This window comes from Brienomyrus brachyistius, chromosome 15, assembly GCF_023856365.1.
Source record: "Brienomyrus brachyistius isolate T26 chromosome 15, BBRACH_0.4, whole genome shotgun sequence".
Classification (NCBI taxonomy): Eukaryota; Metazoa; Chordata; class Actinopteri; order Osteoglossiformes; family Mormyridae; genus Brienomyrus; species Brienomyrus brachyistius.
The window spans coordinates 20,004,455-20,026,437 of NC_064547.1; the positions used below are offsets into that span (position 1 = coordinate 20,004,455).

At 53.7% G+C, this 21,983-nt stretch overlaps 1 protein-coding gene across 1 annotated transcript; it reads left to right on the plus strand.

The window, feature by feature from the left end:
- Positions 1-5,271: 5,271 nt before the first annotated feature.
- sulf1 (sulfatase 1) lies at positions 5,272-21,823 on the plus strand. The gene is given in 19 exon segments (XM_048977685.1): positions 5,272-5,374; positions 5,376-5,447; positions 5,449-5,488; positions 6,256-6,492; positions 7,581-7,971; positions 8,719-8,808; positions 10,821-10,971; positions 11,083-11,258; positions 11,353-11,481; positions 11,928-11,984; positions 13,086-13,221; positions 13,995-14,205; positions 14,643-14,892; positions 15,237-15,333; positions 15,418-15,512; positions 16,397-16,569; positions 16,648-16,790; positions 17,301-17,424; positions 20,346-21,823. Coding segments are annotated over 19 exon segments (3,276 nt in total). The 5' UTR covers positions 5,272-5,314; the 3' UTR covers positions 20,990-21,823.
- The last annotated feature ends 160 nt before the right edge of the window (positions 21,824-21,983 follow it).

The following is a 21,983-nucleotide window of genomic DNA, read 5'->3' on the forward strand; positions in this document are numbered from 1 at the left end:
AGGGAGGGGGGAAATCCCCTCTCCCAGCTCCCCACGTCACCTTTTTTTTTAATCTTCTTCTCACTTTATTTACTCACTGCCCTTGATTACGTGTGAACCGCCATTGCGCTCGTTTCCGCACAAATGGCCCTTCTCTTAATGTCCAGCGCAGTGATGATTTAAACATGGAATCCCTGAACATTCATCCCGCAACATGCTGTGTGTCGTGTCAATAAGTGACTGTTTAGTTTTCGCTCTTGTCCTTGTCCTGTGAATGAGGGGCAAGTCCTCCCCACCTGTTTTCTGTTTCCCTCATCACCACAAGCCGTATAACCCCCGTCCCCCTCAGTTATACCACCCATGGCCGATATGCCCCCCCCTACACCATCCCCTGCCCCCCCGATCCATATCGTGTCACAGGCTTGCCGGGAGGTGGATCACATATGGGTGTGTCTGGGGGTGGTTCCACAAATTAGTTGCAATGACCTTCACATAAATTTAGAGGCTGGGTCTCCACAGCCACGAGCAAAGATTTATGAGGAGCTGGGGGGTGAATACCTCACTCCGTGCTGCGATACACCCCCATGTCTCTCAGAGGTTGCGGGGGTGTCCCGCAACCCCTCAGATGTACAGCCTTCTGTGCCTCCTGGTCGCCGGTCAAAATCCCAGGGTCCCAGAGTTTAACATGTGCAACAGGTCTGTTTACCCCAGATGGAGATCCCTGTCCTCCAGAGGGCGCTAACGCTTCCCAGCGCAATACTTTAGTGGCGCTGTGTCACCAAAATCCCCCCTCCCATCTTTTAATCATTTCCCTCTTAGTGTTAACAAAATCCCACCAGTGTTCCCAGTGGACCCCCCGGTGACACCCGGAATACATCTTTGAAGTCTCCTGAGCAGCAGTAATTAAATGATATATTTTCATGCGTCCATAATGAAGGTCTGGCTTGCGGATTATGAGGGGTGGGTATTAATTAACTCGTAATTAAAACCCGGCCACAGTCAGCTGTCAGCTTCTGGATGAAGTGAATGCCTTTAAAAATGTGGTTGTCCAGGGGCGTCGCAGTGAGGTGGCCAAACTAGACCCAACTACTTTACTGGGGTTTATATTTTGCAGATTGCGGACATTATGCATTTTATCCGTTCATTTGGAGAGAGACGCCAGTATCGATTGGTGGATGCTTTGAACAGCTCTGATTGGCAGAATTAAATGCTCTGTATTTTGTCTTTATTTTTTGGTGAGGGGTCAAGTGGGGCGACCACAGAGTTACCAGAGGGGGTCATGGCCACTCCTGCTCCCACATAGATTCACCCCTATGATCATCTGTGTCTGGTTGGCAGCTGTTTATGCTGATGTCTTCATAGTCGTGTTCTCTTTATACCGTTTCGGGGGTAACGTGCCGACATTGGGTCCTGCGCTCTCTTCTCTGAGGTCCCTGAACAGCTGCCACGTCTCTAAGGTCCGTCGGACTCTTTCTGAACCCATGCATGATGTTTGACAGCCGTTTCTCGTAGAATCGCCTGGCAGCATACGGTGGAAATCCACGTCGTCACATAGCCGGTTTATGATGGTTTACGACGGAGCGGGTCCATCTGGCGCTCGATGGCCACGGCAGGTGGGGCTCGTGTTTGTGCCGTGGTCTTCTCCGGGATCCTGGTGGAGCTTGAACAGGATCTCCAGCTGTAAGGCCAGGCCGACTCCCGGGGTCCTGCTGCAGTCGGCAGGAGTCGTCGTCGCACGGACGGGTAGCTGCAGAGGCGAGCCTTAAAAACATCTTCCGCTGCTGGCGAGAAGCAGCTGCGGTCACCATCCGAATGCTGACGGTCGTTCCTGATTGATCTGTTTTCTCAGAATCCACAGAATGGGAGATGTTGACTCTGCCCAGTTACACCGCATTCCTATGACTGACACTATGCGTGACTTTCTCCGCGTTTAAGAGGACCCCCCCACACACACACACGCAGACACACACACAAGGTCATGGCTACATGTCTGGTTAGCATTAGCTGGCATTTAACTCGACAGCGTCATGGGGGGGGGCGTCCGTGTCTTTTAGTCGTAGACCTTGCAGTTCGTTTTATGTTAAAAGTCTTGCTTTGGGTGACGCCTTATTTTCTATGGGAGGATTCGCCCATCGCCCCCCCCCCCCCCCCCCCAAAAAAATAAAATAAAAAAGTGAAGATGCATTTAGTTACGGTCCCGGCTGGAACAGTTTGCTGGTGATTAATCTGCGTAGCTTGGAGGTTTGACAGCAGATGGAAACCGCTTCAGTGAGTCGGCCTACGTAATCAGGGCCCTGCCTGGCAGCTCGCCGCTAACGGGAGAATAACACCGTCACCGCAAGAGATAAGCAGTCTGTCTGTCCGCTTTACGGCGCAGACACAGCCCGTCGCGGCGAGGGATCAGCTGAGCACGGTAAGTCCGGCGTCCGTCTGTCGTGACGTGCCTGTCGTGTAACTCCCGCCATGTTCCCGCGAGTGTCTTTTCGTGGCCTGTTGTGTCTGTGGTTCTTTGGTGTTGGAGATGCCGGGACATGGGACCGCCCTGGCTAGTCGCACTCCGCAGTCTGGCATGGAGACAGGCTTCTGGCCTGGGGGGGGGAGGGGGGGGGGCGTTTGACAGTGATCCCTGGGGAATCGGCAGGCTGTGAATGCAATTTGCTCAGGCAGGGATTCTTCCGGATTAAAAACGGCTCTGACGCGCCAAGATCCCGTCCGCCCCGCGGGACCATCGTTCTTTTTTATTTATTTATTTTTTTTTGCACTGTAACACGTCGAATCGCAGCTGAAATTCTCCGACCATGCGGGAGCCGTCGAGAGAGAGCTCGTCTCGCAGGATCCCACTGAGACATGCATCCCCTGCGTTTTCTGGATTCGCCCACAGAAGCCAGTCCCCTGTACTGTACTGTAATTTACTGCACGCAGAATTCAAACTATGCCACACGAGTCCAACGACCCCACCCACCCCACTCCCCACCCCCCTCCCCCCGCGCACTCCGGCATCTTGGCAGCCAGAGAGGTGAAATCTGCAGTGCCCAGTGGAGTTTGCTCATGCCCGGCTTTCAAACAGTCATTGTCCCCAGTGACTGGCCTCTTCTGAATGGCCGATTTACTTTTGGGCCATGTCATCTACTTTAATTATAGTCCCCCCCCCTCCCCCCCTGCTTTGAGCAGTAGCGGGGAATCGAGAGATGGGCCGTTGAAGATGGCCGGGAGCTGCTGCTGAATGGAACATTCTCATTAAAAGGCGTTTGTAAAGGACCTCCTTCAGTCAGGACCGGCGTCCTTGTATTCGTCAATATTGCCTATATTTACGGTGCAGGTCACCCCTGGAGAGAGACCCAGGAGAAAGCTGCTGGTCTCTTCCTCAGTGCCTTGGAGCGATACTGCCGTAGCTCTGTGTTTTTTTTGAGGGTGTAAGGACCACGCCGGCCTGCCTCCCAATAATGGCGGCCACATGCAAAAAGAGCAAGAGTTGGTGAGCCGTCTCCTCCTCTAGCATCTTTGTAGCCTCGACCTCCTCACCCCGTCGCGTGGCCGTGTCGAATTCAACAAGACCACGTCAAGTAGCCACAAACCAACCACTGTTGGCACCACAGAGATGCACTGCTGACCCAGCAAGAGCCACGGTGACCAGCGAGCCGCCTCACAGTGACAGCAACCCCAGCTGATGTCAGATCTGATGATCTGGCCAGGAGGATGGACCTGGGGCCTGTCGACGTGCCATTAGCCTGTCGCCCTGTAATCCATCTGTCTGACAATTGCATGTTTCTACTTCTCGCCTTTCTGCAGAATCGGTCTCTCTCAGCCTCCGAGAGCATAACAGTCCTTCGAAGGTTAGGATCATCATGAAGAATATGAGAGGACCCTCAAGGCCTAATGGCCCTTCAGGCACTGATGTGCAAATGAAATGTCTGAGCTTCTCTGCTTTGTCTCATGTTCCTCGAGTACTGATTACTTTTGTTTGAACTTCTGAGTAGGCTTTTATCTCCTTAAGAGTCCAGCATCTGTTTGAGCATTTATTGTCCCAGTGTGCATGGCTTATTTAAACGAGATGGTTTCTCGGCTTCTTCAGAACGTCTGAGGGTCCTTCTCTTTGAACCTGGGTGCTGGAAGGAGTTGTGTGCCAATTATGCACCTTTCTTTTATCAAACCCAACAAAATTGAAGGTGCTTACTTTCGAGTGTTCGTCTTGATAGTGCTTTTGCACTTGTTGGCTTCAATAACCTATTATGGCTAATCCTGACATTGCAGGTAGGACCACAGGCAATGTAGGGGTCATTAGCTTGATCGTCACACTGTACATGTCCACATTATGCTGCTCTCCTGCGTCACGGGCTCTCGGGTTTGTGTGTGGAGGTGGGTGGAGGGGAGCTCGCTGGGGGGTGTGGGGTACGGTCGTGAAGCCCAGCAGTTGTTGTATGATGGTGGCCAGTCCAAACAGTGCCAGTAATTTTTGCAGGGCTGCTGGAGCTGGGTCTGTGATGCACTCTTTCCGAGAAAATCCTTAAACCCACATCGGAGAGCCCCCATGTTACTGCCGCAAACGTGGTAAAACGGGGCATCCAGATGGCGTGTTTGTCTTATCAGCCACCATGCTAGACCGCTGAGTGCCCTCACTCTTCCGAAGGTCTCACATCCGTAGAGAGCTGCTGTTGGTGACTCTCAGACCGTGTCTGTTTGGTGCCTTAGTCAAAGGAAGCCATTGTCTCCTGCATGCTTCAGGGCGCGCGCTGGTGGTCCGCTGGCTGAGCAACTACCCTGTACTTTGCTTCCAGCCCGGGGGCCTGAGCAGGAGAGATCGAGGACCCTGCAGTTCATGTGGTTTAGAGGGGATGCCGTCCGATTGGTCATTGTGAATACAAAGCCATTCTGATTGGCTTACACCAAGTCCTGTGCAAAAGGATGGCTCAGATTGGTCCAGAGCTGACACATACCCATAGGGAATGTCTGTCTGGGGAGTCTGTCGGGGAAGGAGATGCTCGAGGTGCCTTCAGTGGGGAATGTGGTTGTCAGGTGCTACAAGAGTGCAAGTTAAGGCCTGGGTGCAGCAGGAATGGGCAAAATTCACTTGAAGTGCTCATTGTGCCAGTGAACCTTCATTATGTGCAGCCAGACAAAGTGGTTTAAACCCTGTACACATCTGGGCTTGTGATGCTAAGCCCCAGGGAAACGTGAGGTTCACACGTTGGGCCTCCATCCTCAGTCTTTATGCTCTCTTTGGGTGAATGGCCAGTTTTCTTTTTTAATCCGTTATCTTGAAGCAGATTTTAAAAACAGGCTACTCTCCACCAGGTCGTGACATCCAAGTGGAAACTCGATCCCCACCGCTATCACCATGAAGCTGCTGTGCCTAGCCGCTGTCGCCACCCTGCTGGTGGCTGGTCCACTGGACTGCACTGCATTTTACCACACGTGCTCAGGGGCTGCGCGGCCGCGTGCAGAGAGACCGCCGCAACATCCGGCCTAACCATCATACTCATCATGACCGACGACCAGGACGTGGAACTGGGTGAGTGTCGGGGGCTCTGTAATTCTCATGAGGCCCTCACTCTCTCGGGGGCCCTGTAATTTTTTTGAACCCCTCTCACAGGGTTTTCTCTCTCTTGCTGAACTGAACTCGTTTGCATAAATAAGGAAAGTTTTCATTGCACGAGAGGCGCCCGCGGTGAGGAAAGGGTGAGGTGGCTTTTGGGGGCATGATTAAGGAAGCAGGAAACACTAACATCTACTTATTAAGCAAAACCGACCTTGTTTATTCTGGCGAGGCCCCAGACTGCGGACAGCGAGCCCAGGAGTGCTGAGATTCCTTCGCGTTTTCGCTCAGCCTGAGAGGCGTTTGTTTCGTGTGAGGTACCTATCTCTCTCTCCAGCCGCTGGGTGTTTTTTTCAGATCAGGACGCCGCATAGCATCTGACACACATTGATGAGTGAGCGCTGGACAGGAAAAGACATTTAGCAGAAGGTTTTAGGGAAACATCTTGGTTCAGCTGCTCGTCTAATTTACAGTGAGCCGCATGGATCTGGCGGATTACAGTTGGGGGTCTTAGGGATTGCAAATACTAACACGGGGCATTAAACATGGAGGAGTGTTCAAATCCGGCTTTGGGATGTGGCCAGGAGACCCTCTCATTCTTGGCAGCGAGACCCGGCAGTGGTTGGCGTGATCCTGCAGAGGGCGCTCTGCAACGACAAAACCGAGTATCTGCCAGTTTTCATAAACATCTTGGTGGGGGTTCCTGTTTGGCGTCTGTTTGACGCTCGTCTTCCGCTCCACAGGCTCGCTACAGGTGATGAACAAAACAAGGCGGATCCTGGAGCAGGGAGGTACGACCTTCACCAACGCTTTCGTCACCACGCCCATGTGCTGCCCGTCACGCTCCTCCATGCTCACCGGCAAGTACGTGCACAATCATAATACGTACACCAACAACGAGAACTGCTCCTCACCATCCTGGCAGGCTCAGCACGAACCACGCACCTTCGCCGTTTACCTCAACAACACGGGATACCGGAACCGGTAAGCCTGCTGCCCCCCTGCTGGAGCTCAGGGGCTCCTTGAGGTTTCTGTTTGGGTTCTGTGGTGGGTTCTGACAAGGTTTCTGGGCATTCTTGTACCCTGGAGAAGAGTTCCTTCTTTAATCACTGCGTTATGCTAACCCTAACCCACTGTTAATCACTGTGTTATACTCACATGTAAGTGGCTCGACTGCAGCCAAAACCCGAAAGCTGAAGCTTGTCATTTAAAAACGCTTACAACAATAAAAGCTTGTATTTTATCCATTAACAACTTTGACGAAAGCCAGCAGCCCTTCCAGGTTTGAAGTTGAAATTGGAATGGAGTGTCTGGAGATTAGCTGGCTTCCTCACCTGGAGGTCAGTGTGGTTTCAGGCTTGTCCTCCAGGGCCTGGTCCACGCTCTTTGCATGCCCACAAGCCCTCCTTCACCTCCAGACCCGCTCGTGGTTTCTAGCGGAGTCGCTGGTCCATTGTTGACTCCCTGAGGTGGACTGGCGCCGTTCCCAGATATTGGGAGATGTATGGCCTGATTCAGCGGGGAAACGATCGTATGTTTGCAGGCTCGTCTGAAAGGACTCTGGAGAAGAGGAGCAGAGGAATTTGAGCAGATATTTATCGACACGTAGAGCAAATACTCACAGTTTTCAACCCGGAGAGCAGATGCTCACGGTTATTTATTGACACTGAGAGCAGATACTTGCAGTTATTTATCAACACGGAGAGCAGATACTCATGGTCAGTTATCGATATGTAGAGCAGATACTCCCTGTTATTTTTCAACATGGAGAGCAGATACTCATGCTTGGTTATCAACATGGAGAGCAGATACTCATGCTTGGTTATCAACATGGAGAGCAGATACTCATGCTTGGTTATTGACATGGAGAGCAGATACTCACGATTATCAATACGGAGAGTAGATACTCGTGTTCATTTACTTGCGCAGAGAGCAGGATACTAGCAGTTATACATCGAGGAGGAAAGCAGATACTCGCTGTGACCTGTCCCCCATGTCCATGGTGAGCACCTCTTATCCTGCAGACATTCTCTCTCTATCTCCTCACTGTGGATCCATTCTTCCTCTGCAGCTTTCTTTGGGAAGTACCTCAACGAGTACAACGGCAGCTATATCCCACCCGGCTGGAGGGAGTGGATGGGCCTGATCAAGAACTCGCGCTTCTACAACTACACCGTCTGCCGCAATGGTTACAAGGAGAAGCACGGGGCTGACTACGCCAAGGTGTGTACCGCTGGCCCCGCGGTCCCTTTAGCTGGCGGAAAGGGCACACCCATGGTGCATGTTAGCCTGATCTGGCAGTCCTCTTGGCCATGTGACATGACAAGGAGCAGAAACCCAATTGGTCGCATTGTGGGCGGTCAGCATCATGGCAGCTCAGCTGCAATGATACAGGCCCACCTGAAGGGGGCGTGTGTCTTCGGCAGGAACCCAAACGAGCAGCCATGTGACCAGCCCAGGTGGGGCCCAGTGCTACACTCACCCTCTCACCGGTGAAGAATCTGTGTGAGGTGTACCAAATTAGTGAAGTACAGCATTATACCCTAGTGTGGTGTTTCCCAATATGATCCTTGGGGGTCCAGTTCATTGATGTTATAGCATAATGAATGTTAGCAGTGAAGATTACACCTACGGGGGTGGGGGGGTGATGGTTAATCTGCTGTGGGGGCTTTTCCTGGAGCTGATACCTGTCAGTGTGCTCCTAGGTAACGTGGAAATGCGAGGGCGGGGGGTGTTTATGGTTGGGAGCCAGTCTGTCCATTGGGGGATGTCTGCACCGTGGGTAAACGTGAGTGTGGGGTAGCAGGCGGATGTCAGGCGACCTGCTCGTTGGGTCAGACGGAGGTGTGAGGGCCCCCGCGTGTCGGGAAGGCGGTCCAGGGTGTCTGGCATGGACATGGTTAGTGTGTCCTCCCCTTGCCGTTTATAAGGGTGTATATTTATAAGGGTGTATATTTATACTGATGTCTGGTAGCTTTTCCTGAGTGAGACGCTTTGGTGTGTCTCAGTCTGGCAGTGGCTGCTGACACCCACCCCCCCATAGCCTGACAGAGACATTTGGGAACCCCCCCCCCCCCCCCAGGCAAACGTGCACCCAGCTGCTGCATGCCCACTCGTCCCTTCGTCTGGGTTTTCATTCTGAAGCGTGCTAGTCCTCAGTCTTCTCAGAACTGTACCTTCTCATTGGCCTGCTGCCTCTCCTGCAGGACTATGGTCATCAGCCACGCTGCCCCGCACGGTCCTGAGGACTCCGCCCCCCAGTACTCTGAGCTCTTCCCCAATGCCTCCCAGCACATGTGAGTCCCCCCGCCCCCCCTCACCATGCCTGGGTCAGCAGCAGGCCCGGTCAAGCACCTGGGGAGTATTGCACAAAGCAGGATTTATTCATGAGTCAGATAAGGATTGTCCAATAGGAATGCCACTCATTTCTCAGGTCAGATCCTGTAGGTCAGGAGAAAGCATCAGACAGGAAACATTTCTCAAAGGATTTATTCTTTATTATTTTTATAAAGACCAGACTGGAATTCCAGGGCCACTGATTGATACATTCTGGTACAAAAGGACAGGCTGCGTTTGCCGGTTCTCTGTCTGGCAGTGCATAGCAGACACTAAACAGCCGAGCCTGTAAACGTCCTAAAATCGTTATTCCTGCATCTCTTATGTCAACGGGCTGGGGAAACGTCAGCTTGGCCGATTCTGACGTCAGAAAGCCTGTGGATTCAGTGCTGAGGCATCTGGCCGTTCACGAGGAGCGTGAGAGCCTCGCAGCGCTGCAAACCAGCTCCCGGACCTCAGCTGGGCTTCCAGAAACGGGGGAGCAGAACTCCGCGCTGCCCTCGTCCTCGCACTCTCTGACCCCGTCCCTCCCTGGGCTCTGCGATTCACAGAGCATGCTGTTTGCTTTGGACGGCGCTCTGCGCCGTGATTAATTTACTGCCATGCTGGCACCAGGACCAGCCCTGAAACGCTCCGAGACCGGAATGTGGCTCAGGCGTGTCAAGTGCTGCGTGCCGGTTTATGGGGTCCGATTTACGGGATCGCGTTTATACAGCAGCCTGGCCGCGGAGGCCGGGGAGAACCTATTGTCAACAGGACGCCCGGGGGGGGCGGTGGTGTATGAAAACAAGTGACCGCATCCCCAAACAGAACCGTAAGTGATATGCTTAATGTGCAAGGCATGCGTCAGTCCTGCGTAAATCAAACCGGCATCTCAGCACCTTGAAGGGGCCATCGATGGTTTTAACGTGGCCAGCAGGAGCCCGTTTGGCCGAGGCTTCGCCTCTGGAGGGCCGCGTGTCGGCGAGCTTACATGCTGAGCACACATCCTGCACTGTGTTCCCAGAGAAGAGCCTTCCTGGCCCGCGAGGCGCTTTCAGCCTGGGAGCAGGAAAGGAACCCACACATCACCACGGACCTCTTTCGCTGCACTTGGTCTCACCTGTGGTTCTCGGTTGCTCCCCACCTCAGGCTGTCCTCTATGGCATGAGGGCGAAAGGCTCGCGGCCTCAGAGCCTGGGTGAGGAGTTCAGCAAGGCGGGGGGTGAGGCCTCAACTGTCGCCTACTAGCTCATTACCGCTCTGGCAGGATCAGCAGCCAGACGCCGGCCCCTGGCACCCACATGGTGCCCTCGGCCAGACTGCCCACCTGCTCTGCCTCTGACCGGACCCTCTCGGAGCGGTTAACTATGTTTATTCGACGGGTCGTTTAGAAACTTTATTTTTGTCCGTTGGTCATGGACCTATTTTCTTTAGCGCTTGCCAGCCCTCAAATGATTTTTCCGCAGCCAAGAGCCTTTGACGTTCAGCTGTGTGTGAAGACAGAGTGACCGGCATTCTTGTTAAAATGCTCACCAGGGAAAATTAGCGAATTTCCTTGAGCAAACAAGAGGCCGGTCACTTTCTCTCACTTGGGGGTCACCAGGCCTCTCTGCTGGCCTACTCTCACTCCCTTGGGGGGTCGTCGAGTCCTTCCACCAGCCACTCTCAGGGGGGAATTGTTGGACCACTCTGCCGGTCAGTCCCTCGGGGAGGGGGGTCATCAGACTCCTGCTGGTCACTCTCTTTTGGGGGGGGTTGGTCATTGGACTCATTCACCGTCCGTTCTCTTTCTCTCAGGGGAGGGGGGGTAGGTTTTGGCCCTCTGAACTGGTCGCTCTCACTCTCTCTCTGGGGGGGTTGTCGGGCCCTTTGCCAGCCACTCTTGCTTTCTCTGAGGGGGGTCCTTAGGCCTCTCTGCTTGCTCACTGGGGTGCTGCCCCCTGAATCTGGATGCTGGGAGGCTCCTCACCCAAGCCATTTATTTTCCCAGTACTCCCAGTTATAACTACGCTCCCAACATGGACAAGCACTGGATCATGCAGTACACCGGCCCCATGAAGCCCATCCACATGGAGTTCACCAACTTCCTGCACAGGAAGCGCCTGCAGACTCTCATGTCCGTGGACGACTCCGTGGAGAAGGTGAGGCTATGGAGGTGGCACTCCTCAGCGTGGGTGTCTCGGGGGGGGGGGGGGGGGGCTTCCCCTGGTGGATCCCTCACGCCTTATGTTGTGCTGTGGTCACCGACGCAGATATACAAGATGCTGGTGGACACCGGCGAGCTGGAGAACACCTACGTAATCTACACAGCCGACCATGGCTACCACATCGGCCAGTTTGGCCTGGTGAAGGGCAAATCCATGCCCTACGACTTCGACATCCGGGTGCCCTTCTTCATCCGTGGGCCCAACGTGGAGGCAGGGGCAGTGTAAGGAGCCCTTATAGCGTGAGGGACTGGGGCGCCCCGAGGGCAGTGCTGACCTGGGAAATCCCTCTTTACACCAGCATGCTTGAATCCACAGGAATCTCCACCTGGTGCTGAACATCGACTTGGCGCCCACCATCCTGGACATCGCGGGGCTGGACACACCCCCCGACATGGATGGAAAGTCCATCCTGAAGCTGCTGGAGCAGGAGAGGACAGGGAACAGGTGAGGCGCTGCACCTTCACATGCCATCCTGCAGGGGGCAGGTGACTAAATGCAGAGGCAGGCCGTGGTGTGTGTTAAGAAGCGTTAGGGTTAGGAAGTCTCTGTCAGCACTAGTGTCAGTACTGTTGTTGTCATCCGTCCTATATAAGAACATTTCTCTTTTCATAATTAAACATCGTTGTCATTTTGCATATTTATGCTTGTTGAAGTCCCAGTATTGGCAAGAGTATCTTTTTGTAACATCTCTGGGTAGCTGAGAAGATAGTTAGAAGTTTGGCTGAACCTCCCAAACTTTTGGAATGTTAGAAGACATTTGAAGGTCATCCAAATGAGGGAAGCAGTACTCAGATCATGTAACACGAGCGAATTGTTTACTGCGTGTTGGGGGGGTGGGGGGGGGTTCGGTGAATGTCAGAATAATATCACGTCATGTCACTCTGTTGCAGATTCAAACCAAACCGGAAACCCAAAGTCTGGAGAGACACTTTCCTGGTGGAGAGAGGGTATTGTAACATTCACATTTATATTTTCTAATTAATTTTGTTCCAGGCTGTGTTATGGATTCCTGTTGGCAGGGCGGCAGTGTGACCCAGGCTACCCTCATCTATCGCCGTGTCTGCCTGCGCAGTGTCTGTCTGTGCAGTGCCCGCGTGCGCAGTGTCCGTCTGCCCCGGCCATCACTGCCTTTAGGGCCTTTCCTCGGAAAGCACAGATATAGCGGTAGCTGCAACTAAGCGCGGTGTGATGTCGGCTACCGACACACGCAGGGTCTCGCTGGGAATGCGCGCATGTTTCCAGACCGACGGCACATTTCCCAGGAATATTACAGAGCCTCATTCCAAGAACCTCGGGCCCACGGCGAGGCGGTGGGGTTACCTGCAGGTGGGGGCACGGAATACGATCCACAGCTTTTTTTTTAACACTCTTTTTTGTATCACTTAACACGCTAAGCTGTGCTAATGCCCCGGGCGCTTTGTTGCGAGCGCACTGCCTGGACCCTCGTAATCCCATCAGTCTCCCTGCGTGGCCGGGATGCCTGGGACTGAGCCCACGGCCTCGGAGCCCACATTCCTGCTGTCACCGGCGTTGTCAGCTCCCACACAGCCGGGGGGTCGGGGGGGGGGGGGGGGGGGGGGGCACACAGTACTGAAAAGCTGCAGCCTGCTTGCTGGATCGTCGCTGTGCGGAAAATGAAGTGGTGTGACCCGGACCTCGATGTTCTGAGCCCAGCTGCTGTTAACCTGGACGACGGGGGGGGGGTCCCTTTCGCTGGTCTTACATACACTCAGACCCCATGCCCGCGGAACGCCCTTCGGCTCGTCCTCCTTGTCCCAGGACCGGGCGCCAGCTGTGGCTTCAGGCTGCGGACAACAGGGGGGTGTACACCACAGAGGGCCCCCCTGCCTTATTTATTTGTCTGGGTTCTCATGAGGATGTGGTGTGCGCTGGCAGGACTCGGGAAGCGGGGGGCACCAGCGAGGGGACAAGCGGTTTGGCGGTTGGGGGGCGGCCGATCTCATGGCTGAGGTCCTCTGGCACCCAGGCCGCCCCCATCTTCATTGTGACCCCCCCCCAGTCTCTCACTCGCCCGTCTCATTTTGCAGGAAGATACTCCGCAAGAAGGAGCAGGGGGGCGGCGGTCTGAGCACGCCGCAGAGCAACAGCCTGCCCAAGTACCGCATGGTGAAGGAGGTGTGCCAGCAGGCAGAGCTGCAGACGGCCTGTGCGCAGCCGGGACAGGTGGGTAGCGGGAGGACAGCAGGGGGCACTCAGGAGGCTGCCACCGGAGCCTGAAGAACTGAAGCACCTCTGGGAAATGCAGAATGGAATCACTGATTTGGACTTGGGGGTGGGGTTAAAAGATGGGTGGCTTCCGGGTGGCGGGTAGAAGACAATCAGTAAAAGCTGATAAAACAACAATCGTTACAGTGTCAGGAGCGTTTAGCAGGATGTCGATATTCGTGCGAGTTTAAATGCCACTCAGAAACCTATTCCGTTTCACGAAAGTGCGCCCGACTCCTCTCTTTCACTTCTGAGGTCTATGGTGTCATTTGTGTGCCCCCTCGTGGACGTTTAGTTTCGGCCCAGCGTTTTTTGGGCACTCTAGATGCGGGGTTTTAGCTGGTTGCGTCTGCAGATCTCCCAAGAAATGCCAGAGTCTAGGCCACTGTCCTCAGCAACCTTTCGCTATGGAAACCTGAGTGCAAGGAGCATGTGTGCTTGGCATGTATGGCTGGTGATCAGACATCCTGAGGCTGACGGCGAGTGGCCCCCGCTGTCCATTTGTGGCAGGGGTTTCTGTCCATAACTCACGGTTCCCTTTCTGCCTCGTGCGGGACGTGGCAGCACACAGCTCTCTGGCCTCCCTGGGGCCTCGTGCGCCGAGATGCCGGAGAACTGGAGCGATTATCTCTGGGAGGTCCTGACACACGCCCCGAGCTGCCAGACAGGGCGTCTGCGCAGACGCACCTCTCTCTGATCTCCCCGCCGTCTTGTGTTTCGACGCCGGGCAGAAGTGGCACTGCATCGAGGACGTCGCGGGCAAGTGGCGGATCCAGAAGTGCAAGGGGCCCCTGAAGGAGGGCCCCAGGAAGAAGGCGAGGAGCCTGCGGGGGCGTGGCTATGACAGCCGTGAGACGGAGTGCGACTGCGGGGAGCCGCGGTACCGCGCCGCCAGTGGGGACCGCCGTGCCCAGAGGCCCTTCGGCAAGCCAGGCAACCCACGTGAGTCAGTGGGGAGAGGGCGGGGCCCCGGGCCCCAGGAGGGATGGGGGCTGGGTGGGGTGCGGGATTATTTTAGACATCCCGGTGTCTTTGTGTACCCTGTGAAATGTCACTGTGATTATGGTAAAAATGTAGCGGTAATTAAAGCTGGACGAGCGCCGTCCTGGGAACGACGCAGAAAGCTGATCTGCTCCCAGCGCGCCTTTGGAATCTCGTAACGTGGCTGCTATGGAAACACGGCGCACCTGCAGGGTCGTAAGGAGAGCGTTTCATTGACTTTGTCAGGCCGCCCGTCATATCCAGCGGATGTTGGCTGGAATAAGTGGTGCTGTTGCACCCCCTAGTGGTAGAAATGTTAGTTGCGTTTAGGTTTTGAACAGCCGGACTGTCACACTCGGGGGGGCTAAACGCAAGGAGCCTTATCTCTCTTCCCCCAGGATTCCGGCCTCGGTTTGTTCACATGCGGCCGTCCCGCTCACTGGCAGTGGAGTTCGAGGGCCAGATCTACGACATCGACCTGCAGGCGGAGGACAAGTTGGACCTCGTCCCGCGTAGCATCAGCAAGCGGCAGGACATGCCAACGGGCGACGTGGACTTTGGCCTGGAATCGGATGATGCCTCGGAGGAGATGCTGGCAGACGACACCAATGCGGTCGGATATCCCAACTCCATCAAAGTCACACACAAGTGAGCCGGACCGACATTGTGCAGAACTCAGAGTTATCCAGGTGGGGGCATCAGAGATCCCCTTCAGTTTAGAGGACTTCAGTGTAATGACTGCTTGTGGCTGACAGGGGACCCCCCCCCCAGGACTTGGGGCCCCACACAAATGCATGGTGTGTAGGGTGATAAACGCCACTCTGGGCAACACAATCCCACACTCTACGATGGATAATACAGTATCTGCTCTGAGACACAAACCAGTACAATCTGAGAATCCCCAGTATGATCCATGTGAATGGTTCAGGCTCTTATCCCCGTGAGGCGTAGGCCATGCTCCCAGTGACCGCCCCCTCCCTGCCACTCCCTAGGTGCTACATCCTGACCAACGACACTGTACGCTGTGAGAGGGAGATCTACCAGTCGTCCCAAGCCTGGAAGAACCATAAAAGTTACGTAGATCAGGAGGTGAGTTCAGCCCCGGTACCGCCGGCCTGTCCATCGCCACGTAGCACCGACCGACCCTGACTCCCGCTCTACACTCGGATACAGATCGAAGCTCTTCAAGACAAAATCAAGAACCTTCGGGAGGTCCGGGGGCACCTGAAACGGCGGCGGCCGGATGAGTGCGACTGCGGCCGGAAGAGGTCAGTCCCGCTAGCTGCTGACTGCACTGTTCCTGTGTCACCTTCACTGCGCCCAGACACACAGAGACCAGACACACTGCGCCCAGACACACAGAGACCAGACACACTGCGCCCAGACACACAGAGACCAGACACACTGCGCCCAGACACACAGAGACCAGACACAAAGGCCCCCGGGGTCCTTCTGTCCCCCAGCTTTGCTACGGGCTCTTGGTGATGGATCATGGCAGGAGTCCCTCCATTTTTCTGGCTACCGTGATATCCCACAATCCCTTAGTCTCCCGAGCCTCCATTTTCACTACATCACGGCTGCCCTGAGGAAGAGTAATGGAGGATCCCAGGCACGGTTCCTTCTGGCTCTATCTGACTCTTCCTCACCTCTGCCCTTCCCCTGCAGTGTGTGACACTGCTGATGTCCACTGCTGTACGTTCTCCTGTAATCGTAGGAACGAGAGGGAGGCGGAGCCTGGACTATTAATATTTATAGTTTTATATTTACATTTTACTGGGGCCGTGAAGTCAGGAATAGTTGTACGTCCTCGTAGAGGCAGAGTCCGCCTCAGCGACCTGGGGGACATGCGGGGGGGGAGCAGAGGTGCCCTCGTCATGGTGAATAGCCCCTGTGAAGCTGTTTGCCCTTCAGTTTCCATACACACTAAATTGGCATTGGGGGGCCTAATCTACTGTAACACAATAAAATGCATTAAATGGCTTTTTTTAATGTTACTCTGGAGGTTAGAGAGGCCTCTAGTTGCTGGAATATGGACAAGGTCAAGCCAGCATTTACTTCAGTAAAATTCGAGTCCCCCACGCGTAATGTGTGTAAAATCCACTCAGTCATTGGTTAGTAAGCTCACCGCTTTCTGATTGGTCGACGCGGTCAGGGAGGTGGTGCCAGAGGTGGACAGGAAGTCGCAGCTGTTTAACGAGATCCGCAGGAAGAAGAAGGAGCGTAAACTGAAGAAACGGCAGCGCAAGGGGGACGACTGCAGCCTTCCGGGTCTCACCTGCTTCACGCACAACAACGACCACTGGCAGACCGCCCCCTTCTGGAACTGTACGTCAGTGCCCCCCCCGATCCCAACTGTCCCCCCAAAACACCATGTCACATTGATCTCCCCCCTTCTTTCTGCAGTGGGGGGCTTCTGTGCCTGTACAAGCTCCAACAACAACACCTACTGGTGCTTGCGGACTGTAAACGAGACTCACAACACCCTCTTCTGTGAGTTCGCTACGGGCTTCCTGGAGTACTTTGACCTCAACAGTGACCCGTATCAGGTGAGCGCCACCAGCAGGCCAAACTGGGCACCGTGTGCCCTGGGATGTTCTGGGTGGTCCCAGTCCGTTCCAGCAGCTGCAGGAGACCTTATCAAACATGTCAGGGGTAGAGACCCCATATCAGCCACAAATCTACTTGTATTCTAGTGAGTTTCATCTCCTTTTCTATGGAGCATTATAATATACACAAAATGCTAGTAATACACACTAAAGAACACGTATTAAATAAATGTAAGTGGAAATTTACTTTGTTGCCTTTTGATCTTGGCGATTCGGTAAACTAAGTCAGGATTTATTTAAGTCGGTCTTAGGTAAGTTGAGAGCTGCATGTGTAGGTAAGCAAGGTGTGCTGAACATGCCTCTGTAACTCTGTTTGCTTTTTTTTAATAAGGTGCATCCGTGTGCCGCTCTGTGTGTGTGTGTGTGTGTGTGTGTGTGCGTGTGCGTGTGTGTGTGTCTCTGCCCACTGCGGCGTCTTTAATGGACCTCCGTCCTCTCGGTCTTGGGCAGCTGACGAATGCGGTCTTCTCTGTGGAGAGGGACGTCCTCAACCAGCTGCACTCCCAGCTGATGGAGATGAGAAGCTGCCAGGGGCACCGGCAATGCAGTCCCAGGCCCAAGGGCCAGGAAGCCGGTAAGAGCCTGACGCCCTGGGGGGGGGTCACAGATACCCTGACACCTGCCCCGGCTGCGACTGAGTCATGTGATTTAAACCATGTGATTGAGCACTCTCTGGAGAGGCGGTTCTATCACAGTAGTCATGTGACGTGGGCCAGGTCATATGATTTAAAACTTGTGATAGAAACGACACTCCAGAGAGTGATCACTTTCAGTAGTCATATGACTTGGGCTAGGTCATGTGATTTAAATCATGTGATTGAGCACTCTCTGGAGAGGCGGTTCTATCACAGTAGTCATGTGACGTGGGCCAGGTCATATGATTTAAAACTTGCGATAGAAACGACACTCCAGAGAGTGATCACTTTCAGTAGTCATATGACTTGGGCTAGGTCATGTGATTTAAATCATGTGATTGAGCACTCTCTGGAGAGGCGGTTCTGTCACAGTAGTCATGTGACGTGGGCCAGGTCATATGATTTAAAACTTGCGATAGAAACGACACTCCAGAGAGTGATCACTTTCAGTAGTCATATGACTTGGGCTAGGTCATGTGATTTAAATCATGTGATTGAGCACTCTCTGGAGAGGCGGTTCTGTCACAGTAGTCATGTGACGTGGGCCAGGTCATATGATTTAAAACTTGCGATAGAAACGACACTCCAGAGAGTGATCACTTTCAGTAGTCATATGACTTGGGCTAGGTCATGTGATTTAAATCATGTGATTGAGCACTCTCTGGAGAGGCGGTTCTGTCACAGTAGTCATGTGACGTGGGCCAGGTCATATGATTTAAAACTTGCGATAGAAACGACACTCCAGAGAGTGATCACTTTCAGTAGTCATATGACTTGGGCCAGGTCATGTGATTTAAATCATGTGATCTTAAACCATGTGATCGAGCACTTTCTGGACAGCATTGTCAGACTGAGGTGGACTATGAAATTCCCGTTTAGGTCATATCCATGGAAACCCTGCCCCAATCAGAGTAAACGGGACTAACGGTCTGTTTGGGCCAGATGGTTACAAATGCTGTGGGGGCTCAGATGGGGGGTTCGGCGTGTCTGGGTGGTGGCATGTGTGTAATGTTTCACTCAGGCTGCGCCGGGATGATGGTCCACAGGCTCTCCCTGCCTCCTCTGCTCCAGCTCTCTGGGTCTAACGTCCTGCGTCTCCTTCTAGGAGCTACAAACTATGCATGAGGAGCTACAATGTGGATGTTTGTTCTCTTTTCCCGTCAGTCCTAGAAATTAACATGGAATTGCTCTTATTTTCCTAATCAGGAGGTAAAGATGGAGGAGGCTATGATCCACACAGGTATCCATCCTTTTTTGTATCCCGTAACTGCATGAAGCAGCCTGTTCCCACTAACCTCTCAGCATAACCGCTGTGGCGCAGGGCTTGGCTGTGTGGCGTGCCTCTAACCCCGGGGGGGGGGGGGGGGGGGCAGCAATGACAGGGCTCCTTTCTGACTATCAGTGTCTGTCTTTGACATCTGTGTGGCTGCTGCTCTGTCTCCAGGGGGGGCAACCACATTCGTGCCCCATGCAGCTCAGAGCAGCATTTTCCTGCCTGGGTCAAGCAGCATTTAACTAAGTCTAACTATCACTACCAGTGCCTACTGAATGGCGAGATTAAGACGAAATTAGATAATAGCAGGACAGTTAAAAATCAAATGAGCTTTCATGAGAGATATTTAGGAAGCTGGCACATATTAGGGTTACAGTTTGGGTTAAAATTTTATTTATTACTGAATTCAGGCATGATTTAGGGTTAGGGGTAGTGTTAGGGTCACTCGCTGCAGGAGGAGGAGGTGTGGCGTCTGTTACTGTAGCTCACTGGGTGTATAGTTTTTGATAACCCCGCCCACCTCTGTCAGACCACGCCCTCATGTGCATGTTAATGTAGATACATGTCTGCATAGCCATCCATGAGTCACTCTGCCATCAGCCTCCATGCACCTCATTGGCTTCCGCAAACTGGGCTTTGGCAGCACAGACCACACTTGCAGCGTTGTCTCACTCATGAAGACGGACCGGCATTATTAAATGTTCACCTTGATGCGGCTCTGGTGACGTCACCTTGAGGCTATCGGCCGCGCCTCATGTAGACCGCAGTGACGGGTTAGCAGGCCTGTATCAGGTCATGCCTCTGGCTGAACATGTGCTGATGGGCCTGCAGATTCTGGCTGTGGCCGGTTCGCGTCATGTGACTGAAACCCCTCCCCCTTTGATCTTTTCTGTCTCTGGCCCTGCCTACCAGGCTGCTGCAGCACCGAAAGTGGTCAAAGTTGAGGAGGCCGAGCCTTGCGTATGCGTGAGTCTCTCAGCCAATGAAACGTCACCTCCGCCCTCTCTCTCCTCATTCCACTCAGCCACTGCCTGAACACGTGAGCGCCCCCCCTTAGAGCCCTACGGCTATTGCCTGAATGATCGTTTAAGGGGGCGGGGTCTCCGTCAGTTTCAGACGGACCACGGTTGTCTAGATACTCACCTGTTCAGGTTTGCAGATCTATACCCCTGCCACACTCATCCTTCCGCCTTTTCCTCATTTCCCGTCGTATTTTGGAACACTTTCTGAAGTCCATCATCTGCTTCCTTTTTCTACACTTCCTATTCCCTCCATTCAGAACATTTGCATCAATGCGTTCATTGGATTTGATACTTGCCAAGTCAGCGCAGAGTGACTCCATACTGCCCTGTATGGCTTGGGCTTTGCCTCGTGGTCTGGATTCGGAGAATCTCTGGCATCGCAAGCCTTTGTCTTGGCCCCGCCCCTTGTCGAGTCTGGTGCTGGGTGCAAAGATGCACCATCTGTTGGGAGGGGCCCTGAGTGGACTTTGTAGCAGGGGCATGGCAGTTTTTTAAACCGGAACTCTTTCTGCGCCCTTGTCTCTCCAGACGCACGCTTACACACCTGCTCTCTGCTTCTCCCCAGAGCTCAGCCCGCCTGGGATGGACGCAGGGGCTAAGATGGCTGATTTCCCAGATGACACGGACTGGCGGGGGCTGGAGGACTTGTACAGCGTGGATGAGAGCCGATACGAGTGGCGCTCCCATTTTAGCCCCGCCGAGGACAACTGGACGAACTTCTGGAAAGATGTAGACAGTATGTTTGTGCTGCTGAGTAATTTTAAGAAACTCAACCAAACGGACGAGCTCGAACCCACAGCCGAGTCTGGCTCGGGGGCCCTTGATCTGGAGGAGGCCAGTGGGGCGGGGGGCCCAGTCCAGCCTGCCACCACTGCCACTCCCAGACCCTCCACTCCACCACCATTGGGTAGTGCACCCCCCCAGGTTGAGAAGAAGCCCCACCCCCTGAATGACATCCCTGAGAAGCTCCCCCTTTGGGAGAGGGGCCCCTCCACCGGGGAGACCTGGGCCCAGCAGCTGAAGGATGGCCTGGACGGAGATGGACTCACGTTCAGCGGAAACAGCCTGACAGAGTTGGAAACACACCATGTCCACCTGCTGCGCTTGGCCCCCCAGGTGGACCAGGGCCCCAGGGAGGACGAGGAGGACATCTTCCTGGCCCAGGGCTACCTCCCCCTGTCCCTGCAAACTGAGAGCCCTGCAGCATAGACAGCGGGTGGCGGCGGCAGCAGTGCCCCCCGGAGGAAGGTGGTGGCGCTGCCGGGACAGCGCCCGAGCCAGTCATACTCCACACACTGACACGCACTTCCTGACGAGCAGGGCGCCCCCTGGCTAGTTCCTGGCCAGTGTATGGCGGCTTCTGCTGTCTCGCAGAGCAATTTATAATTATATTGTGAATGATAAGTTGGCTTATTTTTCTACAGGTCCTTCCAGTTAGTACAAAGCAGTGTTATGCTGATCCAGTCTCTATGTAATATGTATGTATACATATAATTGCCTAATGCAGCCATGGTTGAATACTGGAGTTAAATTGAAATAGTTTAGTACCACATGGAAGCTTGTACCATTAAAGGATGTCTTAATATAAACGTCATGAAAAGCGCAGGCTTTGTGATGGCACTGGGCGCCATTGTTTTCCGCTGATTGGTACTACGTGACATTTGGTCCCTGGTCCATAAGACCATCACCCTCGTTGGGGAAAGAATTCCTGATGGGAGCTCGCTGTATTGGGGGGGGGGGGGGGGGGAGTAATTAAACCCGTATTAATTAGCAGTTATTGGGAGGTCTGCACACCTTTAACATGACATCTGCTGTCCCATGTGGCCCCAGTGGGGCGCGGTCACGACCGCTATCCCGAACAGAGCCGGCGAATCTCACAATTGTGTGGACTGACCTGGAAGGTGGATTCCCCCCAAAAAAATCAAAACCATGACTTGTAAATATTTAAACTGAGCTATTTTTTTAGAAACTTTGCAGCAAATCGGGCTTCAGGAAAGCCAATGAAATGGGTTAGAAATAAATATTTTACTGATTGATCTGTAAGAGATGTGTTGTATTTGACTGTGTAGGTTTATACAGTGGCCCCATACACATACACACACACACACACACACACACACACACACACACACACACCTGGAATAAGAGTCTGAGTTTCCATGCAAGTCTTTGCAGAACAACTTAAACATCATACGTGCAACAG